Source organism: Dromaius novaehollandiae, chromosome 1 (genome assembly GCF_036370855.1).
Source record: "Dromaius novaehollandiae isolate bDroNov1 chromosome 1, bDroNov1.hap1, whole genome shotgun sequence".
Taxonomy (NCBI): domain Eukaryota; kingdom Metazoa; phylum Chordata; class Aves; order Casuariiformes; family Dromaiidae; genus Dromaius; species Dromaius novaehollandiae.
The window spans coordinates 110,900,820-110,928,685 of record NC_088098.1 but is presented as its reverse complement, the minus strand read 5'-3'; the positions used below and the strand labels follow the sequence as shown (position 1 = coordinate 110,928,685).

General features: G+C 38.1%; 1 protein-coding gene across 1 annotated transcript; it reads right to left on the bottom strand.

Annotated features, from left to right (window-relative positions):
* Nucleotides 1–418: 418 nt before the first annotated feature.
* CHODL (chondrolectin) lies at nucleotides 419–27,625 on the bottom strand. The gene is made up of 7 exons (XM_026107994.2): nucleotides 27,532–27,625; nucleotides 11,322–11,631; nucleotides 10,424–10,581; nucleotides 7,071–7,118; nucleotides 6,590–6,673; nucleotides 5,121–5,223; nucleotides 419–967 (listed from the first exon to the last, which is right to left on the bottom strand). Exons 1-7 carry the CDS (start codon nucleotides 27,623–27,625, stop codon nucleotides 883–885), a joined length of 882 nt encoding a protein of 293 aa, XP_025963779.2. The 3' UTR covers nucleotides 419–882.
* Nucleotides 27,626–27,866: the final 241 nt, after the last annotated feature.

Here is a 27,866-nt window from a genome sequence, read left to right as displayed (position 1 = left end):
AGTATTTTCTCATATTTAACATCTTTTTACATAGATTTACCTAAACAAGTAATTTTAATCTTAAATTCTCACCTATTGTGATACTTAGCCTTTTTGTTCCCTGAGAAAAGAGTAAACAATGTTGTGTTTAAACAACAACTAACAAAAGCTACAATCAAAGCACATCTCATTAATGTTGTATCACTGACCAAATGATTTATATTGACTTTGGACCAATAAATACGGTCCAAAGATATGGTCATTTACTGGCAAAGTGAACTCATAATGTCAAATGACTTCTATGAATCCTTGAGTTTTGCCAAAGCAGATCAATGTCACAACATGGCAGCTGTCTCTACCAGTGAGCATAATTTATGTAAGCTAAAATCTGAGAATCAAGAACTGTCTTAAAAGTATGCAAATAAATACTGAACAAATGTTTTGTATCAAACATTTATGCAAAGATAAATAATTTTGTTACACTGTAAAATTGTCAGTTCAATTTACAGTACATCAACTAAGTTACAATGCAGGAGAAATTAAAGGAAACGAAGCTGTGTTTAAATACAAAGAATCTTAAAACTGACATACATTGCCGATATTTCCCCATAAAAACTTCAAATGCACTGTTCATTTCATTGCTTACTACTAGCTGACTTATGTCTCTTAGCAAAATAAACACATATCCTTTATTTAGCATGGCATATTTTGTTACTGAATTAACAATCAAACATTATATATAAAAAGAATGATCCAAACATTTGCCTCAAGGGGGAGCTTACAGTTCATCTTGTTGATCCTTTGCAATTTTCAAGCCATTCCAAGCTAATGGTCTGAGATGACACTATAATACAGTCTGACTGCAAAAATGTTATTTTTGCTTCATTTTCAGTCATTAAATCATTATACCTCCATGCTACTGTCCTTCCTAGGTGTCTTTGAAATCCATAGTGTGGACTGGTTTGGACTGGTTTTTGTTCTTCCTTTACTGAAAAATAAAAATATAAACTGTTTTCAGCACACGTGTCCCTCTGTGGTCCTGATTCAGGTTTGTGATCAGTTCTGGATATTTCATCCCTACTTGAAGGCCATCTTTATTGTCTACATAGCACAGATTCCCTTTCTACAAAAGGGTTATGGCCGTGCTGCATTAAGCATAGCACCACAGTGGTCAGTCAAGGCAAGCAACTGTTACCAAAGCTGTAAGACCACAGTGTTTAGGAGAGCTCCTCCCAAGAACTGAAATTATTCAGTATATTTATTGTTTTCAGTTCACAATCATCCACACCTACTCATATTGAGCAGTCTTCTCCAGAGATGGACATGGATGCTTTTTGACCTGGGTGGTGGGAGGCTGTGTGCTTCCCTCACCACAGGCCAGTACAACAGGGGTACGGGAGTGCACATGCCCCGGAGCCTGCGTCCAACGCACCCAGGCTACAGCCCACCCGCCCCAGGCAGCTACCATAACCCTGCCTGCACTCATCCTGGAGCTGCACCCGTGTGACTGTGATGCACTAACAGGTGCTACCCTGTACAGGTAAGTCAGAAAGTCTTTTCCCTTCAGCGCTTGACCTAATTTCTAATGAAATAATGGGATATGAATCAGACTCCTAGTGATGAATGACCGTAGTAGAAAGCTTCCTTAAGCCTACTTTTCACTCAAAACTGTTTTATTTTTTTTAATGGAAAAGATAAAACTGTTCCCAAAAGTATTTGCTCTGCAATACTGTAAAATGGTCAGTCTCTAATATGAACAAGAAGCCCTGAAGTACCCTTTAAACTGAAGCCAGTCTTTCCCCATGGCTAGCATCTTGTCTGGTACTACTGCCGCAATGCACCACCTTCCCTCACTTAGATGACAGATGACACTGCACTGTTGTCTAGTGAAAAGAACGGGCACTTAATGAGCCACTGCAGCTGCATTTCAATCAAAAGATTCTAGACCCTGGCCAGAATATTTTGCACTTTAGTATTTTTTCCAATTAAGTAAAAACCAAAGGAGGAGTAGTCTTTGTGCTACTACATACTTCTGTAAATTGGAAGCCTGGGAGTCAAGAACCCAGCAGTCCTATATATTCAGATATAAAGAAGTTTAAGTGAGTAATGTGAGTGAGTTTAAGTTGATTTAAAGTGTACTTTGAGGGAGCAGATGGTATAGTAATCTTTAGTCCCTCCAGACTTACCTCTGAAGTCCTACAAAGTAATGCATTATGTACCTGAGCCCATTGAAGTAATTGAAAAGACTCCCATTGATTTCAGTGGACTTTAGATCAGGCAACAATGCTATAAACAAAGCAATTGCAATGGATCAAACAGTTCCAATATTCTTTCTGTAAGAAAGAGATTCACTAGTGCCTTCCAGATTAATACAGCTAAAATCAGGCATATTTTGAAAATTGCAATGAAATGTCTTGAATGGAGAGTCCTTGCCACAGAGCAAGAACAATTTCTAAATACCTTGGATCAGAACTTTAGTTGTCATCAAACGAACATATCTTCAGCTAACCTATGCTGATTTTCACCAGCTGTACATTTGGTTCAGGAAATAGATTTTAGTTAGAAAGTTAATAAGGTGTCATAAATAGCTTGAGGATATTACTGTGAAATGTAATCATAGAAACTGAGAAATATACCAGGTTGGAATTTAAACTTTCTGCAAGGCATTCAGATGATAATGGAGATGGGTCTTTGAAGCAGTTTCTCCTTGCTTCCCTAGAAGAAATGAAAGGGAGAGCATCTAAGCATGAATGAGCTGATCATTTTTACTAGCTACGAGGAATATGCTTTGCTTTGCCTTACTACTACCCTTTAAGAGCCCACGCCAGGCAAAATTAGTCATGACCTTTCAAGCTAGGCATGTCCTGGTTGGCCATGGATTGTGGCTTTCAGAGGAAAGGTCACCATGTTGTGGAAGCCTAAAAAAGAATGAGAAGTCAGGTTCATTTGGAAAGTTGGGGATCCCTCCTTCCCCAGCAGGATAGAATTCCTTCTCTAAAGCTCTGCAGTGTCCAGCTGACCAGTGAAAGTGGTTGCTTCTTTTTTTAGACTTGCTTTTCACCCAAGAATGGTGTATTTGTGATGAACCAAAGTGATTGACAAAAATATTTGGTAAATACAGATGAAATAAAAGTGGGAAACATTTTTTAGGAGCTAAAATCTTTGTTTTGACAGATACAAAAGAAAATACTTCATTCTGGAGATACCAGTATATTTTCTTTTGACTTAAATTTGAAGGAAAAATACATTTTATTTTCTTTAATCAGAAGTTTTGATGCAACACAAAAATGAACATTCTGAAAACAAATAAACAAAGAAAAACTATTTTGGTTCAATTTTTTCCCCTTGTTTTTGTATCAGTTCATCTACCAAATCAATTAGCCAGAAAAAAGTACAATTTTCCAAGCCAATTTCCAGTATCTGTGTCATGCAATTTCAAATTCCTGGAAGTTCAGATGAATTATTTCTGGATGAACTGCTATAGCAAAGGCCTGATCTAAGCCCACTGGAGTCAACGCTGCTATTGCTATTGATTTCAGTGGGCTATGAATCTCATTTTCTTGCTAGGACTATTTGAGAGCTGAACTGATCCTTACTTCAGCCTCACAACACTCTGTTTTTTGGAGAGAAAAAACTGCCAGAAGAGGTATGAACATGTATGTCATTATACTTACCAAGAAATCCACTCTGTAATTTAGATTTAAGTAATTACTATTGTTATACACAGGATTCCCTTATTACTGTTTTTGCTTTGAGTGTCCATCCTTTTATCCAAACCTCAGCACTGGGACTATATAAGCTTTCATAAGCATGAATTTGCCTGCCATAACTGAGGTTTAAAAATGCACATTTTCCTTTTCTTTATATGAAAGTGCATATCTTTAGGACACGATTTATTTTCTAATGCAGATCTCAGAATATCTTTTCTGTATGTTCACTCCTCTCAGTGGGATATGTTACTAAGGAGCATCATGAACATCACAGGGTATGCTGATGCAGACATGAGCAGACTGACATTTGAAGTGTTTTCTCACTTGCAATAAGGTTTTCAAATATTTGCAGAAAATTCAAGATGAAAAGCCACAAAGATGGAAAATAAAGGCTTAAAGTGAGGATGAAAAATTTTCTAATTTCCTAAGATAGTCATATCACATTAGTATTCCTGTCATTTCAAGAGGGATAACAGAGCTTCTCAAATTATTACTGTTGTTGCTATTTTACCAAAATAGTTTTTAGCCATAAACAAGTTTCAGTTAACTGTTTTTTTCCGAGCTGCATTAGAATGAGAACACTTCCTGAAAAAAAAAAAAAAAAAAAAAAAAAAAAAAAAGAAAAATCCCGGAATGAAAAATACTCTCATAAGTTTCAGAAAGATTAGCCTGGGGCGGAAGGGGGGGGGGGGATGGAGAATATATGTATTCTATCTTGAGAGCATATTTTGAGAAAGGTAAAATGTCAAAAAAAAGAAAAAAAACCTTTAAAGCATGAATTGAAACACATACCCTTTCATAGGCTAAAAGGGGTTTCTTATTTGTATAGTAACACAACCATTTGACATTGTATCTATCAAAGAACATACAAGAAGTAAAAAGAAATTGCAAAGCCTGTGGCTCCAAAACACTTTTTTGCTTTTTGTTTTCAATGTGTCTGCTGTAGTGGCCCTTCTTTTACTCTTACGAGATGTGCACTGAAACAGAGGTAACCAGCTACTGGCCTCACACATTTATCCTTGGAATAAACTGCCCTTTTGGTCAGAAAATGATGAGTCCTTGAGTTTTTCCTCCATCAGTGAAGACCCCCCCAGTTTTTCCCCAAATCCCAGATGTTGTAGAGGTGGCAATCATATTGGAAGAGGTGAAGTAAAAATGCTGACAGTGGCTCAGCATATCAAATAGTCAAAGATATCTTTTTCAGAAGTGGGTAAAATCCTAGTGGCAATATACTTTGAGGCCTGTATCATTGTGGAAAAGCCTGAAGGTGAATGTTGAGCTGTAACAGCTGTAAACTGCTTGGATTTTAAGAGATGAAAAGATGCTTGTTCGCATATTTGGCAACAGATGTAAGCAGTCTTTCAGCATGAATAGCTTGCCAATGGAAATATGAATTCTGCATTATAAAACCAGTTTAGATCAGTATTTTACCTTTTATGAAGCATCTGGAAACAGCAAGTCCCAAAAGCCACCAATATCAACAGCAATAGTGGTATAGTGGGTATTATGACATATATTAGATTTGGAATTATACCTACAAGACAAATGTTTCTCATTAATGCCTCCCATGCTGAAATATTATTTACCATATCAATAAAAGAATCTAGAGTAAAATATCAGAAATACATTGGCTTAAATAAAAGAACATTTCTGCATTCCTTCTATAAGAAGAGCTCCAAAAAGAAGAAAGATGTGGTAGTGTTAGCAAGAAAATAATGCTTCCCCAGCATTATGCAAAATATGACCTTAAAGATTTAACTTCTGACATTTTCTTTGTGCATCAATGCAAAATTTCCAATTTTTTTTGATTGCAAATTCAAGCATTTAACAAAGTACATTTCACAGCCTATTATTTTTATGGTGTAAAAAACCTGTCTACTCAGCTGTCCTTATATTCTCACCCATGTGGGACCACAACAGGAATGAGCCCTGCTCTTGTCCCTGCCCCTTCCTTTCTTACAGGCGTACTTACACTGCCCCTGGCTAAAGGGCGGGGAGAGCTGAAGCTACTCCCCCACAGGTCTCTGGGAAAAAGGAGAAGAGAAGTGGTAAGAGGCTGGGACTTTTAATCACTGCCTAGAATAGCTGACTGGCTTTAGTTTCCAGAGAGGGTCCAACTGCTTTTCAGTAATTTTATGTCCATGTTTTATAGCAATATGCATTTAAGGTGCTTATTGTAGAGACTATTTCCTGCCTATCATCCTTTTTCTGAATATATTTTCACTAGCAAGCATAAATGTGAACAGTCAGCTATCACACCTTCTTGTTTGTTGGGTTTGGGTACAGCAGTATTATGTCAGATATTAAGTCTTTGCACAGTTCATGGAACTCAGTATTGATTTCAAAATCAGTTCAGTAGTATATCTGTTCCTCTGGAGTTACAAACAACAGTGGGAATATCAGTTAGGAAACTGGCTCAAATCCAGCCAACAGGGGTGGAAAAGGAATGACAACTTTCCATAATCTAGTGCTGGAATATACAAGATTCTGAGTGAGATGAGGAAGACCTCAGAGAAGGGGGGGAGGTGAACAAGGTGTTGGCTATCACAGCCTAAAAGGAGATGTCCCATAGGTGAGTGATCGCTGGGGAAATCTTGTGCCTTAACAGAGATTCACCAAGTTCACAGAAGCACTGTACAGATTTCAAGGACTGCTGCACCACAGATCTGGATCAAAGTTTGAGGTGACAAGCAATATTTGGCTTCTATAGGTACAAAAAATAAATAAAGGACCAATTCAAACTCTGGAAATGTTATTCAAGAGTATACTTTTTCAGGGCATTTTCTGGGGCAATAGATAGCTTCCTCCCATTGACAATAATGGAAATTGTTCATAATTAATTTAACCAAGTCTACGGTTAATGTTTTTAGCAGACCACTAAATTCATATGAATACATTACCTGTTTCAGTAGCAATAACATGATACTGATCTTCTGGTTTGTTTGTATCATAAGGATTTCCAGCTGGCACTGTTGGAAAGATACCTGAAAAAGATATTAGATGTTTTAGGAAAACAGTAAGTGCAAAATATGGCAGTTATATTGTTAAATAAATAGTAACTACATTTGGAAGAATGAACATTTTCATATTCATATAAATGAACAATGTTCATTTATATCATTGAATATAAATATGTCAATGTGATTTTATTGCAAAATTGGGATTACATCTGGAATACTATTCTGAACTATATCCATACATCCGTAGCTATTGTATACTCTCTATAGGATTCATTTCTCATATATTCCAGTGCTAATTTATGCCTGCTTTTCTAATTTATGCATTTTTTTTTTTTGGTTCTTGTAAATTATCTTTACAATTATGGATTTACCATTGCAACTCAATTTATTGAGTTATTATTTTACTTTCAAAATATCTTACCGTAATCTAGCTCAGCTCTGTCTCCTAATTCTTTTTCCAAGACATTATCTGTTAAATCAATAGTTGAACAATGAAAACGTGTGTAATAAAACAGATTTTTTACATTAGTTTACATGCAGTACCACAGAAACAGATGTAGTCTCCAAAACAATAATTTCTTAATTCCTCTGTATTCAGTAAGTACTTCTTACCAAAGACTACTTGGAAATTAGTATCAATTCACTTCCAGTTCATACTTTTTTCTTCCCCTGGAATTTAGATAAGTGAGTGGTGTAGTTTAGTCTAGTTCCAATGTTTGGTTGCATCTGCTAGGTTACTGGCTAAATCACTGAATCCCATACTTTCTTGTGCTGAATAAAACTCCTGAATTTAGTTTTTTAACATATCCAAAGTTTCATTCAGGTAGATGATCCTAAAACAGTTGAAGAGAGGAAGTGTTTTTTATTAATACTCAAGCCTTATCCACATTTTCAAGATAATGGTCCAAAAATATTAGCTATGAACCAAAACAGAGAAGTGGAAGTTTGAGGCTAGATGTCAAGCTTCATCAGGTTTGATTTTGCAAGAGGCAGCCCTAAAATACAAGCAATGAGCAGGGAGTTCTAATATATCAGACAGTAAAGAAGTAAAATTACCAAAAGAGGAATGACAGCATCATACTTCTTGTAATGCATAATAAACTGGACAACTACTTCATATCTGAGCCATGCAGCGGAGACTTGTAAGTTTACCTAGGGCCACTGCTATAATTAAAAAATTACTCAGATGACAGAAGGAATTCCCTCCTAATGAAAGGATGGCCACAGATGTGTAATTGTTTGAATACCATTCCTTTATCATAAGATTGTAATAATGCCCTAGTACTATTAGCCTGCAGTTTACAAGCATCCTGATAAGTGCAGAAGACAGAAATGAGAAATCAAAGAGGCAACAAAGTCTACTAGAACAAAAGCAATTATTTCAACTACTCTAGTAAAAGCTGGCTGTATTTGGCCATGAAAAAAGAAGATACCATGATACCACAATACCACAAAACTGCGTTGCTGGCTCTAAACAGTAGGAGAAGAGATGAGTTTTTAATTTGATTGCATATTCAAACCTTCAGGAGCTGGTCAGGGACTTAATGTGGTTGCAATTGCCAACCTATAATCAAGTTCAAGATCCTGAAATGATCAATATGATTTAAAGGTAGACTATATATTGTCAAGGGAGGTACTATAAAAAGGATTTAAGGCAAAATGGAAATAGCTACCAGAAACGTAGCTGCTGCTTGCTAAGACTGCCTAATGAAGCATAGCCCTGAATTCACTGCTGATACAAATAGATACAACTCCATTATTGCCACCTACAAGGTCTCAGTTTTGGCCTGTGAGTGATACCATACACCATATACTCAAGACAGAGGAAACAAATACTGCCGGTAAAATTGATGCATTTTGTATTAAAAATAACTAAAGCTGTTGCTATTACAGTAATTCAGAGGGAAAAAAAAGGTCTTTTGTATGTCTCACCAAGTTTTAGATAGCAAATGTAATCTTGTTACTTTGTGGTACTTTCTTTAGGTAGTGAAAGAAATGTCATATACCTATTTATATACATCTACTCTTCCATGTGATAGACAAATACATTTCTGGAGAACAGTCTGTTTCACTAAAGAGCACAATTCCAGCCACTTTGAAAAGTAAATAGCTACAATTCAGCAGTACTGCATTTAGCTGAATAACAATGTCAGTCTTAACGACATTCTACCTATATGATGTTGCCTTATTGACGTGACATTCCTCATTATATACTATTAATCTACTTCTATACGCTAAAAGAAATATAGATTCATTTTCACTGTTACTGTTCTCGCTTTGTTTTCTGCCAACCCCAAATTACCCAGCAGTTTTTGATAGTGAATTAATAATTCTGTATGAGATCACAACTGGAATGGGTAAGTAGCTCACTATTACAGAATAATTATTTCGCTTACATTTGTTTGTTTTTAAAGATATAAAATACACTTGACACTAAGCCCTTTTAATCAAACTTGCATTTTCCAAAATAAAAATGTGAAATTATGTTGCAATTGTAATAATTTAAAACTTTAATTTTATTCTCTCATTTCAAAATAATTGTGACCAATCATAAAAAGTATTGATTAGTGGTATAGGTAATTTCCCTGTATGGCATGTGTGACCAAGATCAGCAGGAGACAGAGATAGCCACTAATATTTTTTTTGGTGAAATGTTTGGACATATCAAGCCTTCCAAATATTATTCAGTATTTGCTGGCTAGATATCCTTCTCATTAAGACACCAGAGTAAGAAAGTTATCTATCCAACAAAACTGGTGGAAGAAAATATCTTGGATCTCTACTGACAGATGTGTCTCTACTGAGGGATTGCATTCATTGCTAGATTGTGAACACAGAGATAGCAGGTAGGAAACTCTGCAGACTTAGATAGCTCAAATGGCAGCTAAGAACAGGGTTTCATATGCATTCTGATTCTGTTGAGTCAAATTTGTGATGTGTCTGCTTTTCAAAATCTCTTTGAAAATATTTGCACAATCTTGCTGAAAAACATGTTTTTCATTCACTGCAAATACTACCAAAAGTAGAAACTGTGACAGACTCAGTTTGAAGTTTGCTTTTCATGTCCTTTTTCTGCTTGCACAAAATTCTAGCTTATAGTCATGTTTCCTCTACTGGCATATGCAGAACCTATGTCATGCCTGGAAGTACAGCCAAATTGCATAAGATCTGGATTTTTCTGTCACTATATTAGCTAGTATACATCTGCTTTTCATATGTAGATATCTACGTGTAAAAATGCAGAACTTTCTTCGTGCTGTTCTGGACTTCTGTTTGCTTTCTTTAAGCCAAAACTTCTAGACAGCTGTTGCACATAAGTTCATATAAATTGTCAGAGATGTGAAATTGCAAGGACAGAACACTTTTTGCAGTATGACCAAGAGATGCCTTGGTCATCCTGCTTGATAAGGAGCAGAGGAAGTGGGAAATGGCTACTTACAGTGCTTTGCGGAGAACAGAGTAACTAGTGAATGAGTTAAATCAAAATTAAACTGAGAATACATAAGAGTGAAACTAATTTTGAAAATATTCTTTATTGTAAGACCTCAATTTAATGGAGAAAAATACTGGATATAGGTAAGTAAGTACAACTTTCACTAGATTTCATGTATTACATCCCCTATTAATGCTCAGTTGCTCACACACTAAATGAATCGTAACAACATGCGGTTCTGATAGTGTGGCCACAAGATACTTGCAGGTTCCCTCACAAAACAAAAGGCATTGTTTTTCCAACATTTCCCACCTATGAAATATGACTTCAGTTCCACCTACCTGGGCCATACTTGCAGATAAAATTGTGCTTCATGTTGCATCTATCATCATTCCATTGATAAAGATATGGCCCTCCCAGACCAGGATTTGCAGTTGGCTGGTGATACATCACAACACAGGCTTCACTTCCACAGGAAGGCTCATCTGTATACCAATTTCTAGACGTACACATAAAAACATTCAAATATTGAAGATTAAAGATTCAGCAGAACATCTAGGGAAGCAATTTACATGCATGAAGAAATGACAGCCACAGTGGCCTCATTTTCTTTGAAGATAAGTGGTATTTCCCACAACTCCTCTGGGAAAGAGTTTAGAGCCTAGGCTCCAAATCTCTGGTTCTTAACAAATTCTGAACAGCCAAAGCACCTCTGCAGAAGTGACTCTCTGCCATTCTGTTACCCAATTTCTTTCTTATCTGACCCTCACCTGACCCTTCATACTCCAAGTCCTGTAAGCTGCTACTAGGTCTTCAACTTAATTAAAAGCTTTTCAAAAGATGGGGTAGAAACAAAAGAATTTATGTTAAGTAGCATGCATTAACTTCCTTGCTGGCTGGCCTTCTGATCTGAGGTGGCCAGTCTCCTGCAGAATTTGTCTGCCTGCTTGCATACCACATCCTAAATCCTCTATGTGGGGCAGAAAATCTCTGAAAGCCATGGAAAGGCAAACTCGTGAGATAAGAGTAAGGAGAACTGTAGAGTGAAGCCACATCATGTCATCTTTCTACAGCTTCAAATTCAAAACTCTGGCTGCCAGCTCCCTTTTATCTGAAGAATTTAGGAAGTCATGATATTAATTTCATGGGCAGCAAGTTTTCATGCTTGTTTATAAAAATATATATTTGACTTGCTAAACATTGCACTCTATTTCTCAATGAGTGATTTCACAGACTCACCTGAATGGTGAAATGCTTCCATCAGCCCATTTGTAAAGGTCAGGGCAAGCAGTTGTGGCTAGTCCATCACTGCTTCTCCACAACCCAATCCAGAAATCACCATCAGAAATCCCAGAGCCTGATTTGGTGAGGTTTTGTAACATGTTTTCTATCAGTTGCTGTTCAGCTTCACTTTCCAAGCTCAGTAAAGCCCCACCATCAATTTCACAAGCTTGGCGGGCCTCCTGAAAGCCCACACGTCTAGACAAGTCCTGGAAATATGCTATCTTGTAACATGAATGCTTGAAGTCACCATAGCACACCTTCTGACCTGAAAAATACAAATATGAGAGTGTTTAGAGCATGTTAATGAATATCACAACTGAGAAATATAGCATGGCATGAATATAGTGATGTAGGAGGAGGGGTTTTTTGCCCCTAATTTTAAGGACTCATAGTGATAGAGTTAACACTGCTGAAAATCTTAGCTTGAATTTGCTAAGGTTTGCAAATATCATACAGCTCACAGGAATTGAGGGCTTTCTTCCCAAGGCCTATAAAACTCTCCAAAACACAAAAGACTCCTACTGACTTCTAGAAAAATGATCTCTACTTAATGACTATACCATTGGGCCCCTCTGTTAAAGCTAGGATTTAGTCTGGAAAATACCCTTCAAACATTTCACACTAGTAAAAACTCCACTTCTGCTGGATAATCAGCAAAAATATTTGACCATTCAGGACAAAGGGTTTCAAATTCTTGATTTTCAGTGGCAAGGAGAAGTCAACAGTTTCTTCAGTCTGTTATCTGACATTGAGAGGCCATATTCACATCGCACTCATAGCTAAGTGAATTAGTGAATTCACTTATCTACTGAACTCCATTATGTTTATGGGGGGTGGGGGAGGGAGTGCACAGGGGAAGAGTTCTAAAATTTATATAAGGAAATAAGCTAACCATCCTTTTTAAAAGATCAGATTTTTCAGTATGGAGTTTTATCATTGGAGAAGAAAAGTATGTCAGTTTGTTTTGATAACTAAGTAAGAATTATTGAAAAATACTTAAGAACTACCAGACACTATCTAGACTGTTTAGAAGCCAACAAATTCTATCCTTTTACTGCCTGTAAACTTGAAATTTTGAAAGGATATTTTACTGTATCATATAATTTTTGCATTTGAAAATCTTGCATTTATACCCATCCTTAAACAAATCCAGATACCTCACTATCATGTAAATAACCCTTTGGCTTTACCTTTGAACAGGTTATATATATATATATATATATATATGTTTTTTAACAGTAAGATAGGATAAAAAAAAAACACATTCTCACTGGGAAACAGCAACATCATCCTGTAACTTAAATTCTACATTTGCCAGTGCTTTTCTATACACAAAAAAAAACAAACAGTAGTGAAAAATAAGGCCTAGAAGATGTAATGAAATTTGTTCTTTTCGCTTTAGAGATACTTCATTTTCATATTTAGTGACAGAGAAGCATGTGCTCCTTCTGTAGCAGTTTGCATACTGCACAGTAGCTGACTGAAGTTTTGTCTCTATTTACAGGTGCACAGAGTACAAATTCAAGAATTTACAGAGAACAATCAGGACCGCATCAAAATTGCATGAACATAGAAACATAAAAACATGATCATCTCATGCATTCTGGCTAAATCTATAGGTAACCCATATTGCTGGAATCTTTTTTATCCTGGCAAACTATCTTAAATTATAGGGGCAGTAGGGACAAACACCCTACATTGAGTTTTTCTAGTGTTTCCTATGAGTCTTTTAATCCATCTCTAAAACCTTTTCTTTACAACAGCCTATTAAAATTCATCTGGGAGAAAAGATCCTCAGTAAGAGGAATGTCTTTCTGTCTCATTCTTAGATAGACTTGGCAGACAAACTTCCTTCCAAGGAGTCACCTTTTTTTATTTTTTTTTAAATCAGTGATTAACCTGCCTAAATAATATAGGAACAAGAACAACCTAATGTAAGGACAAGCTTGTATCACACAGACCTGCTGAAAAAGCCAGACTGTGACATAGGAAGAGAGCACCTATTTGGACTTTCTCTGACAATGTCCTGATTCCTTTCCTCCCATTTCCCTTTATTCTTCTAGGTTAAGAGCCTTGCTATCAGTGAATATAGTTAAGGTTTGTAGTCCCAGCTGGGCTATGGTGCTGAAAGATCAAGAGTCAGACTCTCCATCATTACAGATGCGTGCAAGATGTTTGTTAAGACTTCTTTAACAAAAAACTATTATCGAAGTAACAGATTTAAGTGCTAAAAAGCTAAGTGTGAGAACAAAAGCTACATTTATAACCATGATTCATCCCATGTGTGTGTATGTGTATATATATAAAATATATATTTAATGTATGTGTGTATGTATGTTGTATGTTACGATTGAGTCCTACTAACCTGATCATAACCTTTTTCTTTCCCCAGAACCCTAAGTCTCATTCGCAGGATGCAGAGTGCACAGTGAAAGAGAACCTGTACAACATTTTCATCCTCATTGTTTGGTGAGTGACTATGGCTTATAGCCAACATACACATATGTATATGTGTGCAAACATCCAAAGGCTAGTACTGAATTACGAGTGACAAGAAACATTTATAACGAAAGAGGCATCACCAGTTCTAACGCACTAGTTCGTATAATTAAAGGTTAGATTCAGAGCTTGAACTCAAGATCAGTATGTAGATTAATGGAGATTTCTCTATCCATTGTTGTGTTCTTTTTTATTTCCCAGTGGATTCTTAGGAATTTTTTATGACTTCTTTCATTTTGTGCACATACTCCCCATCAACCTTAACAAGTAAATTATGAGCAAATTCTGGTAACAAAATATCTCTATCGTCATGATTTCGCTCATGCAGGAATGCCCAAATCAAATCAGTTGATTGGCCACTACAGATGTCAATTCATATGCTGTGACTCCCTGTCATGGTGAAGTAGCTAGCTTCCCATCCATTCCTTCCCTCATCTCCTCTTCTCCCAACATTTCTCACATGTCTGAGGCGACCCTGTGCTCTGTTCCCATTCATGTCTTCTGCTTTCCAGTTCTCCTTGCCAGTGACAGTCCCCAAAATTGACTCCAGTGACCTATCCAACAGGATGCACAGGTCCTTGCAGGCCAACTGTCCAAGCATCTTGAGCATATTTATCTTCCAGCCAAGTGCAGGATGATCAGTCAGTTGCCATTTGGAAACACTTTGCCAAACAGCATGTGCTTTTCGTGAGTGGCTAGAAGGCTTACATCCCTAAGCCATAAGCTCTGCTGTATACCAGTCCAATACAGAAGTTGCATCAGTGTCTAAGCTCAGCTCCATCACCCACATCAGGCTGAGGAAAACAAGCAGGGAATGTATGGAGCTGGGAGAAAGACAGGCACTGGTGGTACAAAAGGGCAGTACAGCAGCTCTAGAGATGCTATGGCAGCCCCAGACCTACCCTCATTTTCTGGAGCCCAGTAACAACAGCTTGCCACTATTATGCCCTTGGAGCAGGAAGCTGCCTTGGAGCTGTCCAGAACATAAAAGCAAAGGCCCAATCTGTACCCAAAGGTTTTAACTCAAATTCTTTTAGATAAAACCTCAAAAATGTGTGAAGATCCTTATAATGTTTTCAGATTGATTTGAATCATTTTTGAGGATACCATTGTTATTACAGATATTTGTGTAGGGTTAAGTAACTCTGTATACAAAAGTTAACTTGTACAATTAATTTATTTTATAATAATTTTAAAATATAATCGCTAAGTTGCTTCTGTTCCATTTGTTACTCTCTACATCTGCAGCAAAAGAAATAACATTTCCTCCTTACATGCCGAATGCTCATGCAACAATATAACCTCAAGGCAAAATGGAGAAAACAGCAAGAAACTAAGAAATATTTGGGATGAAGACTCATCCTGTGTGAATGAGATGTCTGATGGAAAGTACTAAGCTTTCTCCAAAAAGCTGTGAATATTTTTTGTTCAGCTAATTTAATTCCTTCTGTTTAGGCACTGACTACTCTGGATTTTTCCTTTCTTCTTCTGAAAGAGACTTTTATCATCTTATCTGCTATAGCAGAACTAGTTCAATGTGTTAATGGAAAACTGGAATTTCGCATTAATAGCTAGAAAAATCACTTGACATTTTAGTGCTCTTCTCAGAGCATGCTGAGATGTCAAGTTTTCAAGCTTAATTTTTAACAGCTTTGTCTCCCTGCTAATTTATGAACTACAAAGCAGAAATAATTTAAGTGAAAAATGACAGAATGGACCACGTATTGTATGGCAGACAAAATACATATGAAAACATTAACTATAAGCTATTTTGCCTTTTTCTAACATCTTTACAGCAGACAACAATCCCCTGTTAATTCAAAAGTAACATTTGCTATTTCTACTTTTTAAGTTTAATTCCAGTTTTCCTACCTTTACCATAAATAGAAACCAATTTTGTATACAATTCTATTAGAACATATCACGCCAAGCTACTACACAACATGAATAAATATAGGTAAGTAAGACCTTTACAATCTTTCCATAAAATCTGCCATAAGCTGCTTGGGAGATGAAGAATGACAAAGGAAAACATTTTGCTTCATCCCAGGGCATGCAAAAAAAGGACAAAAATGTAAATTTACTTAGTACTCTCTTGAGCATGAGGCCAAAGATCCAGCTAATGCATTCTGTAAGTTTTAAGAATTCATTCTTACTATTATCCGTTATAAAATGCTCAGACAAACTGAGGTTTCAACCAATGCCTCTATCCAACTTATCTGCAGATACTGCATCTAAAGGTGGAGTGCCGATATCTTGCTTTTATGGAGTGCATTTTCTCTTAATCCTTGGCCCACCTTTCCTCACCCAAACAGAACAGCTCAGACCCTCATCAGAAGGTGGCATAGGCACAGGCAAAATGTAGGGGCAGACAGCGAAGGATTGGACAAGATAGAGTTAAGGAGCCAAAAGCCTTGGGAGGAATGAATAGCAGTATGTAGATAAGGTAGTAGCCGCATGGGATGAGAAGGAGTGATGATGGGAACTTGACCTTTGGGAAAGTACCGATCCAGGCTAGAGTTTATATAAAGGGCTTGCTTGCTTGAATAAAGTTGATTCTAATCCAGCACATCGGAGTCCATGAATCAGACTGCCACAGCAAAACATGTGCTTGGCTTGGTACCATGAATCCACATTACCTTTTCATCAACATCAGAGCCCTAGAAAGCAAAATTGCTTACTTGCTTGTGAGAGAATAGTGCTGCATTGAAGCAATGACTAACTGACAGTTTGGGAAATGCTGCTTTTTGCACTCTCCCATCTTTGAGCTGGGGTCAAAATAGCAAGACTAGCTCTCCCCAATTTCCTCAGTGGAAGTTTCTTCAATTTTCTTCTCTTTCTCCTGAATGTATCAGGCATAGCTCTGACCCTGCTCCCTCAGCCTTGGCAATTTCAATTGCCTGTACTGCAGAGAAACCTGACTGTCTGAAATTGCCTCACTTTTACTCACTTTCTGTCTCACTGTCCCATTAACAGAAGAAAGCAGACGTACAGACTTGCTCTAAGAAGTGCTAGCCACCATCTTCCTCCACATGGAACAGTTTCATCCTTGGGCGTCACAGCAGCTCCATAACATAATGTTTTGATGACAACATTAAAATAAAAATAGCTTTTCATTCAAATACTTGATACTCCATTAAAACATTTCTACAGATACTAATTTTGTGGGGGAAAAAATCTCCTTTAAGAGAATGAGAAATAACCAAACAGTCAGTGGTATTTCAGTTAATTAGGTCTCCATTATGTTCTCATAACGATGCACCATTAAACAGAAATAATAGGTTCCTTTAGGTCTGCCATGACAGATAAATCATAACAAAATGTCACTGAGAACCAAAATTACTGACAGACTACTGAACTCAAAGACTCACCACCCTAAGTGGTCCTAATCATGCCCATGGGGTGCACAAAGTTTGTCTGGGTAAAGCATGCAGCTTGAATTTTTGGAGATCTCGGGGGCTGCCTGGCAGAAGAGATGCTCACCACTAGTGAATCCCATCCCCCTTCCCTTCAAACCTCGGGAGCAGACCTACAGTCCGGTGCTCACTTCAGCTACCATTAGCATACACCTAGGAGATTATTAGCAGGGAACTGCAGCTGTGTTCCTTTGTTTTCTCTTTTCAGAAGCTATGCACGTACATAAACCCTGCTGTAGCAAAGTCCATTATGTTTTCTTACTGTGACACCCTCCCCCCACCCCCACCCCAAGATAATGAATCCAGCAGAAGCAGCAACAGGTGAACATTTGGTAGAGGAGTGTGGAATATTTAACACTGAGCAGAGTCCCACAGGTCAGAAGGAAGCTGATGGAGGCCTCTGAAAATAAAGTAAGAAAACTAAGACACAGACTTAAGTGAAAGTGATCATGCATTAATGAAGTAATAATATGAATGAGATAATACCATAAGAGAAATAGCTACATAAACTAAGCAAAATACTCCACTGGCTATATATGTTTCTCCCCTTGCATTATAATGACTAGGCTTGGACTTGAGCTTGTGTATATCAGCACGTTCACCTCAGGGGCAGTGTAACCAGCGCTCAGGATACAGGGCACAATTTCTTTTCACCTATTCTTGTTTCACCTAGCATTCCCTGCTGAGTAGTGCATTTTAGAATGCGGCCAATAAGTGGATAAAAGGTACTACAACTTTCTAATCACCTTTTAACTCAAGTCTGATGCATTATATGTTACCTAACCTTTGTATCATCCAGTCAGATTTTGATTGAGCTCAGCTGCTGGTCATGCTGTGATATATTATGTTACTGCTGTTCATGTTTTACTGTATCATATTTGTGTCCATCCAGTCTACTGAATTTAATTTGCATTTTTGATGATTCATATTACTTTTTCTTTCCTTGAATTACTACTGTGATAAGATTTCATAATTACATTCTGTCTTCCTTTACAACAAAAGTGAATTACCATCTTCTCCACCAAGGTCTGTAATAGTGAAGATGCGTTGCTCTCTAATTTAGTCATAGTACTCAACTCAGAAATGTTGCCCAGCTCATGCTCCTGACAAATTTAAGGAGTTCAGTGTGCTACCAGTTTTGCCATTTAAATACAAACTGCTACGCAGATCATTATGCCAGCCAGTATCTGTGTTAATATTTTCATAGGTAACTCTTCCACACCTTAGAAGGGTAGGCGAAAAAGTAGCTGTTAACATCCATAAGTCTGCAGAAAGAAGAGCCATTCATTATTGAGTCATACTATTTCTGGTTCGAGGGTTATAGCTAAAGGTCATAATGGTGTTTCTCTAATGTGGAGGGGGGGGGCAGGGGGGTAAAAAAGTCCTTTACCAAAGGTTCTAAGTCCCCTTCAAGGGCTTACATGAAGTACTCAGAGCACCACATTTGCCTATTAAGCAAATATTTATACTTCATAGAAGTGCAACCCCCCCCCCCCCCAAAAAAAAAAAAATACTGTGAGAGGCATGGGCAAAGCCTACAAGCCAAAGCTATTCAAAAAGTACAGTTTACTGGTTCATTTTAGGAAAGAGAATCAGTATCTCTCCCAGCAATGAAGATGTTTTTTTGTGTGTCATGTCACTAGTTCACAAACTATGTCTAAGGTGGCTTAATAGAGTCTGGCTTCAGCCACCTGTAAGCCATTTATTGCAGAAATCATCTATTAGCCAGAGTTTTTACAACACTTTTCATAATGGAGTCCCTTTACTGATAAATTCTTAGGCATCAGCATATTTAAAGTGATAAAAGACAAAGAAACCTTAGTTCTCTCTCAGAGGCTGGACAACCTTTCTTTAGTTATTAATCATCTAATATCCTATGGAACAGCAAAGATGATCTGATAGAGATCCTCACCCACCAGCAAAACAGCTACCTCCAGGATTAATGTAATTCTTGCACAGAAAAAGCAGGGGAATATGGAAATTTAAAAGGAAAAAAAAAAGAAAACTGTGCTGCATTGACCATACAGAGATTTAGTACAGTTAGACCGAATATGTAGCTACACAAGAAGCCATTTGTTTAATTCAGGTAAATATCTTTATTTTCTCTTTTGCCATGGGGAACTGGTCAAGATTTTAGGTTCATCTATTGCTGAAATTGAGTTTTCACCTGTAACACCAGCTATTATTTATGTTACAGTGTTGCCAAATGCTTTTGAGGACAGGGAGTTGCCTTGCTCGTTTTTGAAGAACAGCTATTTCAGCTAACCAGCGATGCTATAGTTACACAAAGCAGAGCTATCAGAAGGGAGACAGTCTGGCTTGTAAAGTGGCATTGGGTAGTGCTGATTTGAATATTTGCATTTTATTAATCACTGCCCCCTTCACTAATACTAACTGTTCCATGGATTTTGCCATCTGGCTGAATGCAGCCATGATTAAAATTAAATCTGATGGCTTCCCTGCCTACTGTAGCAACAAGGTAACTAGTCAGTAAAATAGTTAAAAGTATGCACATATGAATGCTGATATTCACCTGAATTGGTTACTATTCTAGGGTTTATTAAAGCAAAGTAATTCTGTCCTCAGAATTTGCACTGCTATAGTTCTTGGGAAGATGGAAGCAAAGGCTTTTCACCCTGCAAGACAGGGGTAATTTTTTTTTTTCCTCCATTGTGCTGAATGAAGTGCTGGGGGGATTTGCATTCCCCAGAGCAGAAACCAAGTTTGTCTTGATTTCTGGAGTCATGGATGTGGTGCTTCAAACATTGCCCTGTTCTTGACATGCTAGAAAGTAGAGTACCTGTCCTCATGAAAGGGTGTCATTTTTCCCAAGCATTAATAGGTTTATTCATTCATTTCTCACAGGAAATACACACAGGTTCATTTCTTACAATTAGCTTCACAGCACAGGCTGCAGGAATCTCAGGTCATTGCTAAGAAGTACCTTGATATCTAAATCTCATTAGAAGCTAATTAATATTTCACCATCCATGATTACCCTTGCAGAAAAACATACCATTACAATAAGTTGAATCAATGCAGGGTAAGTGCCCCCCCCAACTGGGAAATGAATATCAATTTTTATGAAACAAAACAGTTTCAGTCACTCCTTTGAATGACATGTCAGTGTCAGAAAATTAAATCTATACAATATTTCCTGATTAGTTTTTCTGGTCAAGCCATTAAAACCATGACAGCTTTCCCTTCCAAGTGAAACACACCTATTTTTGACATGGGTTCTGTTTCAGATACTTATTTCATAAGTTTAAAGCCCAAGACCTGTACAGCTTTTCCTGTCATAACTGTTTTCTTACTTCTGATCATGTGAACTTTATGGGTACATAGCATAGAGTTGATCATGATAGACAGTCATGTATTCCTATATAAATGGCAAAGTAGTATTGTCCTTGGGTTTCACCATCTAGGCAGAAGTGTCACAGCAACTGTGACAACCCTCTTAAATTGCTAGCTGACTTCTTTTTCCCACATTATGAAGGAACTGAGACTAATGTCAGACCCATATCTCTTCCCTTCTATCTTTGATGGGTCTAGCAGTGTTGTCACTGGGAGAAACGCAGAGCCCTTGGCCTCACTGAGGCATGAAGACAATGCACTTAAACTGAGCCCTGGCATCTATGGAGATTAGATGATTTAAGCTAGCACTTCAAATGGAATATGCACCTTCTCAAAGAGCAAAAAGGAAAATCATCAGGAGCATATGATATGAATGCATCTTGCAAATGAAAGTGTTTATGATCTGGGACCTCAGTTTCTCTTACAAAAAAAATGCCTGCTAAATTACCTTAAGTGTAACACTCAAAGTCTTCAAAGGTTACACTCATGAGGTATAAACAGCCCCATTCACCTCCACAGATTCAAGCAGAGACCAATGATAATACCCAAATGTCAATACAACCTATTCAAAGTAAGAAGAAATATGAAACATTAGAAAGATCTATGTATATAGTCCATTCTGAGTTTACCAAAGACTTCAACACACTTACTGCTGATGCTGCTAGCAGTGATATGATTGTTTTCATTTTTCTGAAGACTCCTCATCTTTCTGAAGTTTGTTTTATATTGATAGTGTGCGTATGTCTATATATGTATACACATATATTAAACAAAATGTGTGTGTATATGTATCACATCCTAAAGACAGGCCAAAGATGTTCTATTATTTGATCTGTTTAACAAGAGCCATTAAGTACTAACACCAGAAACACTGACAAGACTACTGGCAATCTGAGTCTCTTTATCTATAGATTTCAGTGTGGCTGTAAAGACCAGAACAGATTTCCTAGACATTTTTAGACAGAAGTAATATGCCTGTGTAGTAAGTTGTTGTTAGCATTTTGTGAAAGACCTTTGACAGAAACTGTAGGGTCCAAACAGCTTAAGCAACGTGTGTGACAGCCTAGGGGAACAGTCATTGAAATACACTGATCATCAATCATTATTCAGAACCAGCACCATCTATTGTCTGCTATTCTTTCAGTGAACTGTGAATTCCATTTAGCTTGTTAAATGGATTTTCCTGGATCTGTTACCATGATACCTGTATTTGCCACAGATGCAAGTAAAACTTTTATATGTATGTATGTATGTATGGAAGTATAAAAAGGAAAATCATATTCACTTCCTTAGTTTATGGACCTAAAGCTTCCTAGGGTGTAACACCTTACATGCATCTCAATATAGGTGTGCAATGGAGTTGCGATCTTTTTGCAGTAGTTCCACAATGAAAAGTAGTAATAGACGAGTCCTTGCTCATTCACCTTGTACTCAAAATACTGGGGAAAAAAAACTTTCAGGCAGGAACTTAGAATTGGTGACAGTTCACCTAAAGCAAAAATATCAGAAGGGTCCTTCAAGGGGCAGAGATAGAGGTTAGAAGAGTTTTCTTCTAGGGCAAATTATCCTTTAGCCAAATGGAAGTAAAGCATAGCTGTTTATATCACATGTATACAACCCTGTATGGGGAAAAATAGAGATAGCTAGAGTGGGATTCATCTCACATAACTTTAGCTGTTCGTAACATAGCTGAATGTACCTGACTGGCTCACTTGCCTCATTGTATGGACAACTGAAAACAATAAGCATTTCTGGTATATGTATTATTTTCAAGATCTACATTAAGATCAAGTTAATCTCACCCTAGAAATACCAATTTTTCCTTCACTGCCTATAAGGCGAGCCTAGCGTGATCAGCTGCATACTGCTGCTACATTTATATTTAGAGCCAGGCCAAGTGTTGAGTTAGTATTCTTAAGATCGCTTGGAGCTGAAGGTCCTCCTGTCTGTCAGTGGTGGGACTGGGGGCTTCTGCAGCAACAGTCTCATCATTTCTGATCAGTAAGTGCTTGGAGTGAATACAAAATTGTAATGTGGAAGTGACTATCAAGCCATTGTTACATCTTTTTTTCCCCCACGTTAGTACTATACATTCTTATCTCTTTACTGATCAATGAGACTGATTTATGACAAGAGAATATAGTTATAAAGATTGTCTTGAAATAAAAATTACAGAATAGTGTTGTAAGTTCACAGATCCATTTATGACTTAAGGCATATTTTCTGCAACAAACAGCTTATGATTGAGAAGTTTCTTCTTCACAAGATCAGACCTGAACACCACAGGAGAAGAAAATTCAAGGTACAGAACAGGAGTCCAACAAGCAGATGAGACACTACGCTACTACCTAGCTGCTGCAGTGGGACAGCACAGCAGCCTGGTCTCACTGGGAGCAAGAAAAGTCCCTTAGGGGTGCAGAACATCCATCCTGTCCCACACATTATGGCTAGGGCCATAGCCTCCCCTCATCTCGTAACTCCTTTCATGCTTCCCATCCTAGGTGTTTTCTCTTGAGACCTTAAGCCAAACTGAGGCATGGGGTGTACCAGGGATTGCCAGTCTCAAGAGTTTGAGAATCACACTGCCTTACTCTGTCTTTGAACAAGTTACCAAAGAGAGGAAATTGTATTCCTGGAAAGCATAGTTGGCTCACCTGAGCCAAGAGACAATTTTTCATCGTTCTTTCTTCAGTATTCTGAATAGAGCTGCAATGCAGCCAGCCTGCAAAACTATCCCTTGGAGGCAAGGCAAGCTTTACAGGGTTGATACAGGGAGATTGCCTCTAATACAGAAGTTAGATTCCTGAAGCTGATTTCTACCCTGCTATGGTATTCATCTACCATAAAGAATCTCAGGTTATCAAAACTATGTTCTCATCTGAGTCATAGCAGCTTACCTAATATATCTTTCCACATGATACAAAAGCATTTTTTGCTTAGGAGCAAGTGTTTAGAAGTAGTATTTATGTATGTATGCCCTAAAGTCATCATCATCTCATTTTACCTTAAGCACATGCTTAACCTAGATCATTAAGTAGTTCCCAGGAAGTCATAGCTCAAGATAGGTGCCTTAAGAGAGACTTAATACAGGAGTTGAAGGGAGCTAAGTGCCCAGCTTCCCTTGCAGTCATCAGAAGGAAGGAAAAACAAACAAACAAACAAACATGTCTTTAGTGATTAGAGACCTACATTTAAACCAATCAAACAAAAGAGATCTTGTACCATCTGAATGTCAATTAAAACCTTTAGTATGGAACCAAATGCTGCCAGTATCACCATCATGGCCTGGGAGTGAAACTACCATCTTTTCACAACTAGGCATTGTGGTCAATATACAACCGTTGCATGTCTATAGTCATTTCTAGACTATATTGGCAGAAAGTTTTTCTAATTATACTGTTGCAGCTTCTCAGAACTACAAATATAGCAAAACAGCCTTAAAAATAACAGTCCATGTTCCTGAAAAGTAGCAGAAGCTTTCATCTACCAAAAATGCTCAAAGCTTGACAGGCCGAACTCAGGTGTAATAAGCAGGCTAAGCCAATTGAACTAAATTAAATTGTATCCTTTAATAAAGCGTTTATGTTATCGCTATTCAATTCAATACCTGTGAAGGTGCATCTTTAATTATCTTGCTTTACAATATTTTATGACCATCTAAGATCAGGTCATAAGCTACATGCATGAACACATCTGTATTTTTAAAGGTATCTGAAGTAAACAAGCCTATAGTTTAAGAGCAACTTTCGTTGTTTCACAACTTGACAAATGCTTTTGCTCATTTTTAGTAAGTGTTATATATCCAATTATTTTTGCACCAAAATAGATCTGTATTGCTTCAAAATACTGTATCAGTATTTATTCTCCTCTAGATACTTTGCCATAGCCAAATGTAAAATTTAAAAAGCCATAGAAATACAAAGTGCCAGCAAACAGCCATCATTAAGGCATAATGTTTATGATTAAGACATAGGTTGTTAAATGGTTAGTAATAAGATTAGCTTGCATCTTTCCTGCCCAATGGATACTTAAAGTAATTGCATCTTTGCAAACTGCATTATCATCACTTCATGTTCTTTATGATGTCATGGGGCAGCAAGGCAGACTCAGCACTTTTTCCTGATCCCACTTTGGTTCCCCCCCTTCCCCCTTTAAGAATCAATTCTCTGGCAACACTAGATATTCTGATACAGGAGGCTGTGAAACATTGTAGTCCACATGAAAAATTGCAGTCCATTGGTATTACTTCTGTTTAACAACTCCCAAATTAAAGATGACTGATAAATACCACCCAAGTGTGAAAGACCTGACACAGATAATATTTGATTCTATCCTTGAGCAATTAACACACCTGGAGGAAAAGAAATGGAACCCCCTTAGTTAAAGCAGTGGCATATGGAAAAAGCAGACCTTTCCTTTCATGCCCTCCTGACACTATGATCAAAATTGCTACAGTTCTGTAATTACTATGAGGTCTGATGCAATCTTAAGTTAATGGAAATCTTTCCATGAATTTCAACTGGCAGTCAAACAAGTCTGTTTCAGGAATGTTCTGTGTGAGGAATTATATAGCTTACCTGGAACGACAGTGGAAAGATTCCTACTTGCTAAACATCGTTGTGACTTAAGCATAAATTAACAGTTTTCCAGTATGCCACACATCTGTTTCTATAAGATGTAGACTAGTATGATTTGAAACATGCACCTGTTTAAGTCCACAAACTGTTGCTTCTTATATACAGATAAGCTACATGGAAGTGAAGAGAAAGAACATGCTTTCAATAGTACTATTTCTTGTTTGAAAGAGTGTTGATACCACTACTACTACTATCCACGCACATGTGGCAGGATAGGGGTGTGGTTCTTGCAAGAGATAGCCAGTTCCCCTGTCAGTATTTCAGAAGATACTTGTGCTCTGCAGGCATAATAAATATATTTGGCTATAACCATCTTCAAATCCCCTCCTGTATTACATTAGCCAAGTATCCGCTAGCATAGCGCAGTGACATAACATTCATCATATGCTTTGAAATGCTTCACAGTGAAATATGAGGTAGAGCCTGTACACTTTCCAAAACCCGAAATCTCATATGCATCTAAATAGTCTGATGAAGCAGTATACATATATATACACACATATTATTTTAAAAGCTGGAGCTCTGTTCAGTTTGCTATGTATGTCACTTGAACATGGAAGATTCAACTCAAGGGTTAAGGAAGTGTTTCCTCAGCCACACATTGACTCCCACACAGAAAATTTTGATGCAAAACACAGACCCAGGGATAAGCAATCCTCACTGTTCCTTAAACTAACAAAGCACATGGATATGGCCACATACAGTACAGCAAAGTTCTTAGTTTAACATCATGGCAAAAGTAGGTAAAATATTTCAGGATATACTTTCAGCAGGTATTATCTTTTTCAAAGAATGTTACTACTTAACTATTGTTTCCTGAAAGAAACAATTTTGCATTTAAGACCAACAGCACACCTTAGTTCTACAAATGAACTTGCTTCAAATAAGATATCACTGAAATGGTCAGCAACTGCACTCCACAGGTGACTAAAAAAAAAAATCTTAATTCAGCAAGCGTTTGATACAAAAAAATCCTAAAACTAAAAGCATATTAAAGTTTCTTGACATGCCACCATTATAGCACCTGAAACAACCTGTATACAAATAACTTGTGTTGTTTTGAAACTGGTTCAAAGATGCATTCTTACCTGCATATACAGAGACTGACACACAACTTGCTAATGAGCATTGCCAAGTGTGTCAATCTTTGTTTCAAGACGTGTAAAGATTTGTTTGTGCATCCATATGCATTCAAGAGCGTGTTAGCTTCAGCTTGGAGGATTTGGCCCAGAATTCAGTCAGAAGTAGCCTTTCCATTAAGCCTAGCAGCTTCTGAGCTTACCTGCTTGTGTGCCAGAAATGCACAGTGGGATTCTACAGCTCTTAAACTAAGCCTAAGTTCACATTCTAGTTATGGATGGTTTCTAGGGTATTGTCTTCCTCTTGGTTTTGTGGCAGACCTGAGAAGAATTGTAACTACACACAGACACACACAATAAAATTATGATTTATGCTAGATTTTAAGTTTGCTTCTTTCTAACTGCATTAGAACATGAAGAAACATTCCTGTATAGTTGCAAACAAGTCTCAATGCACTATTATTTCTCAGTAAGCCACTGCACCAAGCACATTCTCTTTTGAACTGCTGTGTTCAAATATAGAAAGAACTCTATTCTGCAGGCCAACAATCAAATCTAAAAAGCTACCTGAAAAGCCAATACCATATTGGCAGGCACCAATTTAAAACACTGAAGTCTGACAACCTAGGTTTCTAGCTCTCAGGACATAGAGTTATTAAAGACACAGCTACAACAGGAGATGTTTAAGAGATGCCCAGTAAAAATATGAAGTTAGTTTTCACTGTGCACTCCAGAAAAAACTTCACAACAGCTTGCCTTCTATGCTTTTAATATTAATGAGTAATTTGGGTCCAATTTCCTTATTGTTGTGATTCATCTTCCTTTAACTTAGATTTATACCTTCATTCACTGCCTTGATAGCAAAACCAAACACACAGTAACACCCAATGCAACATACTCCACACAATCTAAAACCGGACCCCCCTCAGCAATACAACTCCTCACCTAGAGTATCGTCCTCTCCCCTACACTAAGAAGAAAATGCACATTACCGACACTGCCCCAAAAAGCAAACCTGCTCTCCGTTGTCCTAGACAGGTAAACTTCATTATGGCAACAGCGCTGGCCCAGCTGCCCAGACCACACTCGGGGGATAAGCGCCCAGACAGGAGAGCGCCAGGAGCAGGATGCGCGGAGGGCGCTGGTGTCCCTCCCTCTCGCCCGCCCCGGCCCCACTCACCGCTCAGGACCCGCACGGCGAGCGTGCACGGCGCCCACAGCGCGGCGGCGGCCGCCAGCAGCGGCACCAGCCGGACCCCGCGGGCGGCGCCCATGGCAGCGGCGGCCCCGGCCGCCCTCCCCGCGAGAGGTGCGGGGCTCAGCCCGGCTCGGCTCGGCTCGGCTCGGCTCGGCTCGGCTCAACGCAGCGCCCAGTCGCGCACCTCGCCGCCCTCCGCGGCGCCGCACATGCCCGCCGGCAGCGGTGCGGTGCGGTGCGGTGCGGTGCGGTGCGGTGCGGTGCGGTGCGGTGCGGTGCGGTGCGGTTGCCCTCTGCGGGGCTGCCGTGCCGGCAGT